This window comes from Stigmatopora nigra, chromosome 6, assembly GCF_051989575.1.
Source record: "Stigmatopora nigra isolate UIUO_SnigA chromosome 6, RoL_Snig_1.1, whole genome shotgun sequence".
NCBI lineage: Eukaryota > Metazoa > Chordata > Actinopteri > Syngnathiformes > Syngnathidae > Stigmatopora > Stigmatopora nigra.
Genome location: NC_135513.1, coordinates 4,514,740 through 4,528,462, shown reverse-complemented (window position 1 = coordinate 4,528,462; position 13,723 = coordinate 4,514,740). Strand labels below are relative to the sequence as shown.

Here is a 13,723-nt window from a genome sequence, read left to right as displayed (position 1 = left end):
ATAGTAAGGCTTCTTTTCTGTAAAGTAAGTCATTATTCTCTTAAAAAATGACCATGCATACTAAGTCATATTCTCTTAAAAAGGGCCATGTAAAGTAAGTCATATTCTCTCAAAAAATGGCCATGTAAAGTAAGTCATTCTCTTAAAAATGGCCATGTAAAGTAAGTCATTCTCTTAAAAATGGCCTTGTGAAGTAAGTCATATTCTCTCAAAAAATGGCCATGTAAATTAAGTCAAATTCTCTCAAAAAATGGCCATGTAAAGTAAGTCATATTCTCTTAAAAAATGACCATGTATAGTAAGTCACATTCTCTTCAAAAATGACCATGTATAGTAAGTTATATTTTCTTTAAAAACGACCATGTATATAGTAAGTCATATTCTCTTCAAAAATGACCATGTAAAGTAAGTCATATTCTCTTAAAAAGGGCCATGTAAAGTAAGTCATATTCTCTCAAAAAATGGCCATGTAAATTAAGTCATATTCTCTCAAAAAATGGCCTTGTAAAGTAAATCATTCTCTAAAAAATGGTCATGTAAAGTAAGTCATATTCTCTTAAAAAATGACCATGTATAGTAAGTCACATTCTCTTCAAAAATGACCATGTAAGTCATATTTTCTTTAGAAACGACCATGTATAGTAAGTCATATTTTCTTTAAAAATGACCATGTATATAGTAAGTCATATTCTCTTCAAAAAAATCATGTAGAGTAAGGCTTTTATTCATAAAAAAATAATACAAAAACATTGTGAGACATTTGAGCAACAATAGTCATTTATTTATTGTATACATAATGATTGTCGTTGTGTCATGAAAGGTGCATTGGACAATGTGGAAGAGGAGCAGAAGGAGAAGAACGGGATGCAGCCGACGCACCACATTCCCGCTATTTTTGGTAAAAAGGAGCTCGAGTAATTTGGCTAAGTGTGCAAGCCACCTCCCTACTCATTATGGTCGTGTCCAATAAAAATGTTGGGGAGGCTTCTTTGAAATCCAAGCTAATAGCCAATGTCTTCTGATTTTTTGGGCCAATATTTTGAGCACATTTGGATGTAATGATTAAATGTAAAATTTAATTTTTAAAGTTTTTTTTAGAATAAGGTAATTTGTCTTTTGTCGCAGGTGTCCTATATTATGTATTTTTTTAATGAAAAAAAGCCTTACTATATACTATGTCGGTTTAAAAAAATAACAACATAGTATAATAAGACTATTTTTCTTAAAAAAAAAACAACATAGTAGATAAATACTACTGCTTACTTTTGGGAAACTATGGCACAGTGAATAAGTCATTGGCCTCCCACCTGAGTGGACCTGGGTTCAAGTCTTGGTTTGCTCTGCTTACCTAACTTTTCCCACTTGAAGGTACCATAAAGTACTAAGTATGATCTAGGAGTGAAAGAGAGACAAAACAACACATTCTACTGCCTAATATTGGAGAGTGGTGGCCCAGTGGATAAGTCATCAGTCTCCTGCTTCTGTGGTCCTGGGTTCAAATCCTAGTGCCTGCAAAGATTTTCCAAATAGTATTCAGGTAAATGAATGAGATAAAAGTACAAGTACTACTGTCTACTCTCACAGGGCAGTGGCCCAGTGGCTAAGTCATCAGTCTCCCACCTCTGTGGTCCTGGGTTCAAGTCCTAGTGCCTGCAAAGACTTTCCCAATATTATTCAGGTAAGTGAAAGAGGTAAAAGTATAAGTACTACTGCTTTCTCTCACAGGGTGGTGGCCCAGTGGCTAAGTCATCAGTCTGTCACCTATGAGGTCCTGGGTTCAAATCCCAGCGCAGGCAAAGATTTTAACAATATTATTCAGTTAAAACAATAAGTTCTAATGCCTAAGTGTCTAACTGTATAAGTATTCAGTGGTGGATGAAAGATTTTGTCAAAAAATGACTAAGTGTTTCACCCCGTTTTCTGGGATAAAACGTTTCAACACCTATGTATAAGTGGGGCACGAGTTGGTGTAGTAGGTTGCTCACTCGCCTTCGGTCGGAGAGACGTTGGATCGATCCCCGGTGTCGGCGGTTGACTGACCAAGCAAGCGGTCGAGAGTCGGCCGAAGGCCGACTCGAGAACGCGACATAAAGTGGTCCCTCCAACTGTCTTCCGAACTGCCGAAGGCAGTTCGGAATAATACCTTTTACTGAAAAATATGACTAAGTGTTTAAATTAAATTAAAAGGTTTTTCTTTTTTCTTCTCTTCTTATTCCATTTACTGAACTACATGGTGTAGTGATCAGCCAAACGACAGCGGGATTCGAACCCACGTCTCTTGACAGACTGAGATTCGAACCCAGGAACCTGGGTCCAAGAGGTCAATGCTCTAACCACTCAGCCAGCAGAGCTTACAATGATTCAAGTCAAAAAGAACCCAGGAACCTGGGTCCAAGAGGTCAATGCTCTAACCACTCAGCCAGCAGAGCTTACAATGATTCAAGTCAAAAAGAGAAATTTGACATTAGTTTGGCAATACAAACAAACTTCAGAAATAGACTAATAATTTAATTTAAAAAATATAAAATGGAAACAGAAATAATCCAAATAATTTATAGATGAACTAAAAATGTCGCAAATTGGTCTGAATGAACCAGTCAGGTCTCCACAAGATCATGTAAATAACATCCACTAGGTGTCGCTATTGAGATTAATACTCAAACATTTTCTAGCACTTTTTAAGAAGTTTGAGGCAGCGATCCTACAGCTACCATTAAAGGAGAACAGTGAGTTAGTTAAGCAGCAAGTTGCCAAAGGCCTGATATTCTACCCTCTCTCCCATCAAAGTAAGTGTCTCAACTGGCTGGAATAGAAAGAAAAGGAGAGCATTTTACCTTCATATTTGAATGTGAGTGATGAGCAGTGTTAAATGACTTCGTAGTATTGGCCTTGGATCAACTTGCATTGGCAGTAGTTGAGGAGAAGAGGAGTGATCATCTGGTCCAACTTGAGCCAGGCTTCATCTCCTGGATGCTCCTGAAACATAGAGACGAGCCAGCGGGTAACGGAGACAGACTGGATACCTGTTTGCGGGGCAACCAAGCGGATGGAACTCGTAGACCTTCATCTGGAGGTTTTTCAGGCAAGCGATTCTGTTGTAATACTTGTCGGTGGCCACCTGTATTCGGCCCTTCTTGTACAGCGTGTTACACTCAGGGCAGTTTTTACATACCGAGCCAATACGAAGGTGACCGGTCGAGGCGGCGCTTCATCCCGAAGCTGGTCCCAAACCAACTCCATCCTGTGAGATAGACCATAAGAAAAATGCTTTATCATACTTGGTCGTTTGTACTATACATAGCCTTACTATGCATGGTTGTTTAAAAAAATAAAAAGATAAAAAAACTTACTTTCATGGTCGTTTATTGGGGAAAAGGACACGAGATCTGATATTTATAATCGTAGCAAACACAAACTTTGATCTGTTTAGTGCACATTTTTCATTGAATTTGGCCCACAAGTGTACAGGGTGTTCCATGTAATGGAAGTTGCATTCTTTAATGGTCACTAAAATTATTGATTTCGCTCCGAATTTTGTAATAAGGGTTTACATTTACACCACATTGGATTATAAATTGACTTTAAACACTAGTTCAAATAAGAAATAAAGTGTTTCCAAATAAATGTAGCCAGTGATTGCGCTAGATGTCCTTTTTTTGATGAGTATGGATTGGACATCTATTTCAAGTTTTGCTGGTAAGTAAGTGCATTCCTAAGGACTAAAGAAGGATGTCCCCAATTTTGCATCAACACGTGTACACACGTCAACTACTGGAAGTTCCTGCGCTGATTAGTCTGGCCATGCCGCGGCGCACCTCCGCTTGCACCGGCCCATATTCCACCACCTCGCCATCCACTGTTATAATCCCTTTGGCCGACGAGGGCTCTAACCGCAACGCCCGCACCTTGGTATGCACCATATGCGGACAATTGCAGGCCAGGTGGGCGCCTTTCTCCATGGCCAGAAAGAGGCGGAGCAAGGCGGCACGTGATATTCCTGCTTTGACGTAGAACAGGTGAATGACGCCATCGTCCAAAGCGGCGCCTGGCGCGGCCAGCAGGTCCATAGCCAGGTGGGACTGGTATATGGCCAACACCAGGACAAAGTCCTCTTCGGGGACTGGAACCCAGCCTCCGGGGAGGGGCTCGTCCAATGGCGGAAGCAGCGAGTCTGACGTCTCCGTCCGGGATTTGACTGGGCGCCGCCGACGCTCCGTTCCTCTGGCCTCGAGTGTGTTGTTTGAGTGACAGGAGTTGCGGTAAGAGTTCCAAGAGGGTGACTCGGGTTTGCCCACATTTCCAGGAGGGGTCTTGTTGTCCTCGCCCGTGATGGGCAAGTAGGCCAGCTTTCCTTTGTAGACGCGTAAAGACGCCAACTTCAACAGGGTTCCCAGGGTGAAGCGAGCCGCGCCCACACGGCGGTACTTCTCGCTTTCCACGTCCACGTCGGCGACGAAGCCCCACGCCAGGGAAAGGAAGGAGAAGAGACGAGCGCCGGAAGCCAGGTGGACCGAGACCAGATCCATGTGGGATACCACGCCTTTACAGAGGAGGAGGCTGCAGCTGACCAGGAGTTCCTCACCACACAACAACGAGGCGCTAGAAAATTAATTTGACAAAAAGCTTTAGAATTGCATACATGTCAACTTGTACGTTTTTGCTGTATTTTCTGCGTATTTTTTGATCATTTCAAATTGTGTGCGCCATACAACAACTTTGATTGGGATTTTTTTTAAGTACGTTTTTTATGTAAAACCAATATCTCTTTTTTTGCAACTGCACTATTGTATGTGAAATGTAACTTACAAAAAAAAAACATATTTTGTAAGGCTTGTATTTGTTAGTTAAAAATGACCATGTGTAAGTTAGGCTATTTTTTTTGCATTAAAAAACTCAAAAAAATGTTTATCACTGTCAATGCTAGTTATGAGTTATGAAGTTGAGGGCTATAAGAAACAATAATGCAAAGGAATAACCATATTGTAATTCATTTTTAGAATATAGAAATCATGAAAAAGGGATTTAAAGGATTAAAAAGCAACAAAATAGGAGCTATCAGTTAAAAAAATATGACATTTTGCAAAGATGACAATGAATTTTATTAAAGATTCTTTTTAACTTTTTTTTTAAATGCCTACAAAGCAATACTACAATAATAGAAATGGATATGGATATTGTCAAAAGAACCCAAAAAATGTCATGCTTTGGACTAAAATTAATGAATCAATTGTTGCAATGTAAATAAAAGTCGTCGAGCGTCGTCTATTCCACTGGGAATATTCCCAAAGGCAACGCAAGCAATGCCCGCGCTTCTGGATACAGCGGGAGTGTTAACAATACTGGGTCTGGACCCTTCCTCTATTGTTTGTCACTAGCGCGCCACCATATGTGAAAGTGATTGACAGGCACGGGTCAAGGCATTCATCATCAAGAATACTGCACAAGACAATATAATGGACTGCTTGTCATTCAAATGATTTAAAATGATAGACGGCTGCTTTGAGAAAGTCAAATGCAAAGAGCTTTTTTTTTTAAAAATGTGCTGGCTGCATTTGCTGTGGCATAATATGACTAAAAAAAATTAATAACCCATTATTACCTTCTGTCTTTGTTTTGGCTAAGTGAAACACCCCCATTGCAGTGGGAGTATCATTAATTATTAACATTGTTGAAACTGTCTAAGTGCATTAGCCCAGGACTTCTCATCTTGGATGCTATGGTTAAAATTGCAATTAAACGTGATAATTCATTTGTATTTCATAATTATACTTCCCCTGTTGCCAGTGAAAATTAGACATGTATAAGCACAATCAAAATTTTAAATCTATCATTATTGGTCTTGAAATCTAATTAAATTTTAAGTTAGAGGTCATGGAAAATTGTAAGTGTCACTTTGATCAGAATGTTATTAAGTAATACCTATAGATCTGTTCCAAAACCTGCCACAGTAAGTGAATATGAATTTCTACAATGTACAGAAAGTGTTTGTTTTATTCTCATGGTGTCTATTTAATATTATTTGGACTTTTAAAATCTATATACAAATATATTTCCCCTTGAAATGTGCATGGACAAATATTCCATGACATGCTCCCAGGCGGGTTAAACTGGTTTCTGTCCCATTAAGAATACGACACTGGAAAAAAATCACAAGTATGTGTCTGGTTTCTAGTTAAAAAATATTTTGTCACACTTAAAATAAAATGAACTACCTGGGGAAAAATGTATATAATTACAGTTATGAGATCATTTTGACTTAGGCGGAATGTTAAAATTGATAAAGGCAAAAAGTGTAAGTTTTTTTCTTATTATTTAAATGACATATTTTTCCATTATAGTCTTGGTTAGAGTTAAATAATGAAATAATTAGACTATACTTCTTATATAGTTTGTGTGCTTTTGACACTTTGTCCATTTGCTTAAAACAATTTAAGAAGCCGGTATATATTTTTGTAAAAAGTGGAATTTAAAGGAACATTTTATACTATAATGAACAGTACAAACTATTACTAAGAACATCATTAGATATGTCACAAAGTTTTGTTACCATTGGTGTTTAAAAAGCTATACTGTATTTTCCGGACTATAATAGAGCTTCCTATACTAAGTGTTTAGTCCACTGACCTAATGTGAAACTTGTGGGAAGCTCTGCTATTTCTGGCACAGCGTGTTTTAAGAATAAAAGACTATCAAGCTATCCTAGAGGGAAATGTGCTTCCTTTTCAGGAAGCAAAAGTATAAAAAGTTCTTGCCACAGCACCCCATCAGGTCACAAGTACAATGACGACAGCATTTTGCACTTTGTTTTGGGCAAAATTATTAAGAAACCCATATTTTTTGCTTACATGTTCAAACTTTAGCTATTAAATGTTGGTGTGTGCGTGACTCACCCGGCATAATAATGTATGGACGCCGCCAAAGCATTGCCTGATCCACCAGGAAGTATACCAAGAGGTGTACGAATGGCCTCCTCCCAGTCTGACCTTTCCATGAGGCCGTTTACGACCTACCACACACACACACACACACACACACACACACACACAAACCAAAAGAGACATTTATTTTATTTTTACGACATGAGCCCATTTTTTTCTTGTATTACCTCAAAGAGAACGCCATCTCCTGACACGATGACGAGAGCGTCCCACTGCGATAGGTCGACCTCTCTTACTAATTCGCGGGCGTGGTTCTGGCGCTCTGTAATAACACACGGAGCAATTTGTTGGTACTTTCCCTTCTTATATTTCATATTTGAGGTAACAACCACTCTCACAGTTGGTTAAAATACAGAAATGAAAGAAAAGAGGAAGCAATATGCAACAATGATGACTTCTTTTCTTCCAACCTTTAGCGAATAGAATAATTTGCCTAAGAGCCAATGAATGTTTGTTATTCAAGTAAAAATAACCTTAAAAGTTTCAATAAATTGGTCTGTGCCATGGAATGTAGTTCAAATACTATATATAAATTTTAAAAACCTAATTTTGTGTTAACTTGCTCTCAAATACATTAAAGTAGCTTGTATTAACATTTTTTAAATTCATACATTTATTAATGATAATAAAAGAAAGGTAAAAATGCACCACTGCACCATACGGTGGCTATAGAAACACAGTAATCATTATTGAAAAATATACAATAATTCACTTTATATACCGTTTTTCCCCACAAGGGTTGCTGGGGGTGCTGGAGCCAGCCAATTGGACACCCTAAATTGGTAACCAGCCAATCCAATGGCAGAAGGAGACAAACAACCAATCACCCATAGCTAAGGGTAATTTAGAGTCTCCACAGTTTTTTGGGATGTGGGATGAAAAAGCAGATTACTATGCACTTTTCAGCAAGGAGCTGTCCAATCGCTGTGGTGCTGCACCTCGCAAATAACAGCCAATGATGAATGACTGCTTCACGACCACACCGTCCGCTCTACTAATATCTGAATCAGATGCCATGGGACGGCCACAATGGACATTTGCATTCATATCAATGCACATCCTCATCATATTGATCTGAACAAGTCAGGCAGAGTATGCCAGAGTTGTGACTGGAATATCTTTTTTTGCAAGCTAGATTTCCAAAATAAGACAAGCACCGACTTTATGGTGATGTTGAAAGCGATTGTTTGTAGAATTATCAATTCAGTTATTGATTATAGCAAATTACTGAACCATTTACAGTGGTTTACCACAGACAACAACATTAATTGGATAAATGGGGTCAATTTTGCATTTTGAAAAATCTTCAAATGTTTTTCATTTTAAAATTAGAGATAAACTCCTCAATAATAGCAATAGTAAAAACGGAGTTACAAATAACTAAATTAAGGATGGTTTTCCAATCCCAGTATAAGAGGTGTTATCAACTTCGCTCTTTTACTAAACTGCCACACATACACTGTGACCCAATCTGGCTGGTAGTGAATGATTTATTCTAAAATAGATGTCTATCTAGTTTCCTGGGAATTAATTTGGCAAAAAGTGAATTATTAATTGTAACTTAAAATACCAGGATCTGCAGTTGCAATAATGGGAAAATCTTGTTTTTTAACAACCAGTATAGCGTTCCGTTATTTGTAAACTAGGATTAGATTTTTGTCATTTTTTTCCAAACAAAATCACAGTGAAAAAATAAATAATAATAATAATAATAATAATAATGTGGTCATTTTACACTAGGTAGCACAGTGCCTTTATGGTTAGCATGCCTGTCTCACAGTTTCGAGATTGAGGCTTCGATACCTGGTGGGTTCAAACGCTGCTCGGCAAAAGGTCATTTTTAATACGTAGGAGGAGCAAAGACATATCAGCATTTTGCTGACTCACCGGTGATGACCAGCATGTGCAGGACCCCAGCCTCGTCCAGCATGCGCTGGACATGGTTCTTGTAGAGCGTGAGCGCCTGTCCTTTGCCACTCTGAGGATTCACCAGCAACATAATTCGGGACGGGTGGGACGGCTCACCAAACAGAATGCCTGCAAGGATAGAAATACACCCATATGTCATTACTTTTCAATATTACTTTATTTAGTGCTGACATAGAATGAAGTTGTTTAATCATAGAAATTTGACAACATTTCCTACAATTAATGCCAACATCCTTGGAACAATAAAAAAAATATGTGAGGAAGTTACACGGGTAAACAAGTAGACTTAAATCTTCTAATTATGACAACTTAGAGATTCATCTGGGGAATAACTGACAGTGATGGCGCCACATCAGTGGATTGGAATTAGGGAGGCGTAACTTTTTGGACTGCAGGCCCTGCCTGGTTTGTCCTTGCTGTTCACATTAAAATTCTGTCCACTTCCTGCGTGCCACTTCACCCTCCCTGAGAAATTCCATAGGGAATTATCTCTTGGCTTCTGTCTGCTTCCAGTTTCCTCTTTTGCGGTGCCCAAAGTCTGACACATGTTGTATATTTATTTACCCATCATGCTTTACCAGAAGAGTACTACAGCATTTCTGACACAAGATAAAAGGTCTGGTTTGTTTGTATGACAACAAATATATAGTCCTTTTATCTTATTCTATCAACAATTCTAGTGCTTCACTGTTAATATGGAAAATTCAACATTCCAAACTACTGTACGCAAACTCTGAAGCAAACTTCAGTTGTGTGATTACAGAGGTTTTTTTTTCATCCAACCAAGAGCATGGAATGTGGTTCAAATCTTAATGGAGCAATCACTATATTGAGAAAGCTGTAGGATTTCCTATGTCCTAATTAAAAGGGGGAAACCCGAGAGTACGCCAGAAAAGCAATCCTAGAATAGCAATCTAAGGCGCACACAAGTTTGAAGTTGGACTCACGATATTCAACAGCTTGCTTGTTTATTTATTTTCCAAATCCGGACAGAGTTAAATGAATAAAACTGTTTTTTTGTGTGTAACCTGTCTGTACCTAGCTACCTGTTGTGATGAGAGTTCTTAAACCCTAGCAAAAACCCATTAGGAGAGAATCCAGTTTCCACATTAAATGGATTAGCAGATTAACATGAATTTGACCTGGTGAGATTACATCCCTTCTGTAACATGACATATCGACCCAATTTCAATCTGATGAAAACAAAATGCTTTTCACAGATCTGAAGAATGACGAATTATTAAACGTTGTCACAAAAATCCCAAATAACTTTAAACATTATGTAATTCAATTTTCAAGTGAGGAGAATGAAAACAATTTAATGGTATTTAATATTGATTTTTTCGACAATGGTTACATAATCCATCTCTTCTATTTCCTGCTGCATTATAATCTTTATAAAACACCTGTTAACACTGAAGACATCAAATTCTTCGTCCATTTTTTTTTGCACTTTGGCTATTGGCAACGGGTGGCTCAACCGCAGTAGCAAAAATTATTTTTTATATTTTTTTATGATTTCATTCGTAATAAAACTTAAGGCTTTAGAGGCACCATTTCTGTTGAATGGGACCACAAAGGCTGTGGAGGCGTGGTGGAAGAGTAGGAGGCGCTGGTGGTTTGCTGGCAGAAGCTCTATTTTGAGAGAGGCTAACTAAGAGTTGACGGCATTGAGGTTTCTATCCAAATCCGATAGCCTTGTGTTTAACTCTCGCTTTCGTACCCGAGGCTTTGTTCAGAAGATATTCAACCACCAATGATGGAAAGCATGAGACAGAGGACTGCAACAGTGCAATAGACTAGAAAATATACAGGGCGGGAATGTCCCGATTCTGATTTTTTTAAACCTTCAATCTCATTCATTTCAAGCTATATTTAGCTGATCTCAATCTTTTTTTTCAAAAACCTAATTGTAGTTATGTTAGTTTTACAGCAACTTCACACACTCAAACATACAGTATGTGATAAACAGCCTTCCGTCGCCAAGTTTTTATACACAACCATACATTATATGTGGTGAAGTTAAGAAAAGGAATTTGTGGGAGTGCCTATGATCTCAAATTTAATATAATTATATTGTCTGCATCAGGACTGTGGCTTCAAACAGTGGTCTGTCTATATCTGTATGTTCATTCCCACAAGTGACTGACTGGCGACTAGTTAATGGTGAACCCTAGTGAGGATAAAGCGGTTCAGAAAATGACATGAGAAATAGCCAAGAAATAAGAAAGAAAGAAATAATAAGTAGTCAACACAACAACAAATAAACAAACAAACAGATAAATAATCAATAAGTAACAAATAAAATTATCAGACTCATTATTTGGGTTTTGAACATTTTTAAAAGTTTTTTTATGTACAATTTCACTGATTACAGATCTGTGTGAATCTTGATCATTGATTTTTTAATACTCTGACAAGATTTTTTTATTGGTTTGAAAACAAACTCTGGCCATTTATCATTTTTTTAGGATCTGGAAGTCCCTGCATTTGAAAGATATATTTTTTTCTGTACTTTTTGGGAAGCTCTTCACATCCCCTTTTAAATTTTTAGACCCAAAAGTGTCTGTTTTTTTTTCACAAAGACGTGTGCAGAAATCCATGTAAACATATGCATGGATTTGGATGAATGGAACCAACAGCTATTTCTTTTCAGACTATTTTCTCAGACACAATGTGTCATAGTGGAGACAATTCTTTTCCCACTGAGGAAAAAGAACCCTCATTGACCTGTACCTTTACACGCCACAAAGATATCAGTGTTAAAATCAATTCTCACAAGTCTCCAGCTTCTCTCATCTGAATTGTGCAGAAAAAGGAAGGAGGTGTTAAGCTGCAATTTCAAAGAGACCAAATGTGAATTAAGTGGGTGGAGTGCATTACTAGACAACAAAGCCAGTTGAGTTTCCCAGGGAACAAAACCTGTCCGATTACTGCAGTTTGATCCTCCTCTGACAATGAATTGTATTTTGTTCCACTTATGTTTTACTGGAATAAAGAAAAAAATATGTTCTCAAACTGACAGATGGTATCTAGGTCATCAATGATCTTTCATATACTAATTATGCTTTCCTAAAACATGGGTGGAATGTAGAACAACTTTAATTTGCATCACTACACCCATTTTTAGCATTCTGCATAACTTTTTGTTCACACATCTGGAATGTAAGAGCAATAAAAACCTTCAGTGACGTGTTCATTTCAGTCTGTATTTACTTTGAACATTTGTGAATGATGACATGCAAAGAAGCACTGTTTGATGATCAGAAAAGCACATGAAGCTAAGAAGGGTGACATCAGACACAATGGTCATACACAGACGAAGCCTTTACCCTTTATCCTTTATCTGTATTCTTAAACCCAAATGTACAAACAAAAACAAAGACTAATTTTATTATTCCCATCCTTTGTGATGTTACAATTCATCAAGGCAAATTCCTAAATTCCCCAGTTTCAGTCAAAACTGGAGGTATAAATCACTATTTTTAAGAGAACACAATACAACAGCATTTTTTTGTTTCGATGATATGATATTTATCAATATGTGAAAGTCTGCCTTGACTGGATTCAAAGGCTTTCTATCAATGGAATGCCTATGACAGGGGTGCCCAACTCCGGTCCTTGGGCCGCAATCCGGTCTGTTTTGCATGTCTCCCTCCATCAACACACCTGGTATAAATAATCAGGATCACTCTGAAGCTTCTGGAAGGCTTGCTGATGAGTTGAGTAATTGATTCAGGTGTGTTGGTGGAGGGAGACATGGAAAACAGAGTGGATTCTTGCAGGACCGGAGTCAAGAGTATATTTCAAAGCAATAAAGCTATTTAAAATAAAAAAGCAACTTTGATGTTTCAGACAATTGTGTTAAAACATTAAATGCATTTGATTAACTGCATTTTTTAAATAACTATAACATATTTAGTGAAGTTTTGGTTGATTTTGATCCAATGCATTGTGTTCAACCAATAGATACATTGATTCTTACAAACTAATTCAAAAGTTGAGTGCAAAACATTTTAGAAGCCAAACTTTTCTGGAAACGAGCAAAATAAACAAGTTTAAAAGTGTTTCTTACCGTCGTCTCGAAGGAGATGGCAGCGATTGCAGCGTTCCCGGACGGCCTGAGCCCACTTGTCCGCCTCATCGAGGTTGGCTCGCGGGTCTTGGAGCGCCGAGAGACGGAAGCACTGCTCCACTCTCCGCCGCGAGAGTCCCGATCGCACCCAGCGCCGCTTCAGCGGGTAAAAATAGACCGCCAGGTAAGCCGCCGGTCCAGCGATTTCATCTTTCCAGTACGTCCGACAGCCGATGCAGTCCTTTAGGCTGAGGATCACTCGGTTCTGACCCGCAGGTACCAAGTTGAGCCGCTGGACCACGAGATCTCTGTCGGTTAAACTGACGGCGCACCTGAATTTCCGGTTACCGATGGTCGTGAATTCCCCGTATAGCGTGTTCGTGTTGGACTCGGAATGTTCCGATCCATTCTTGTCCATCCTGACCTGGACGTGGTGGTCCGGGTACATCGCCGGGGGGCGAACGAAGACTTTGGGCCATCTGACAGCAGACGCTCTTCTGACCTGTGTCATGTCACTGGAGTAACTAGAAACCGTATCCGCTATGACTTCAAAACAAAAGCGAGCTAGTTTTGCAGTTGGTGAAAAAAATAGTAATACGTGTGTACAACAAAGAGAACGTTACATATATTAGACATTTAGCAACATATTTATCTGCTATATTTAAATGAATATTGCAAATTGTTCCTATTAGGAGAGGTTAACGTGCTTTTATTCGGGTAGACTCGAAAGCACGTGTTGTTAGTGGATTTAGGGAACTTCACAATACACGCAACTTTAGTT

The 13,723-nt window shown here is 38.4% G+C and overlaps 1 protein-coding gene across 1 annotated transcript; it reads right to left on the bottom strand.

Moving 5' to 3' along the window:
• Window positions 1-3,463: 3,463 nt before the first annotated feature.
• On the bottom strand, window positions 3,464-13,503 carry LOC144198076 (sphingosine kinase 1-like). The gene is made up of 5 exons (XM_077718891.1): window positions 12,943-13,503; window positions 8,826-8,975; window positions 7,106-7,200; window positions 6,891-7,006; window positions 3,464-4,599 (listed from the first exon to the last, which is right to left on the bottom strand). Exons 1-5 carry the CDS (start codon window positions 13,451-13,453, stop codon window positions 3,765-3,767), a joined length of 1,707 nt encoding a protein of 568 aa, XP_077575017.1. The 5' UTR covers window positions 13,454-13,503; the 3' UTR covers window positions 3,464-3,764.
• Window positions 13,504-13,723: the final 220 nt, after the last annotated feature.

Bases quoted from the DNA above. Each gene is read 5' to 3' on its own strand.
- LOC144198076 (XM_077718891.1), bottom strand. From the start codon at position 13,453: ATGACACAGGTCAGAAGAGCGTCTGCTGTCAGATGGCCCAAAGTCTTC. The intron at 8,976-12,942 runs GTAAGAAACACT...CTATCCTTGCAG, and splicing joins CCATCTCCTTCGAGACGACG to GCATTCTGTTTGGTGAGCCG. The intron at 4,600-6,890 runs GTGAGTCACGCA...TTAATTTTCTAG, and splicing joins TCCATACATTATTATGCCGG to CGCCTCGTTGTTGTGTGGTG.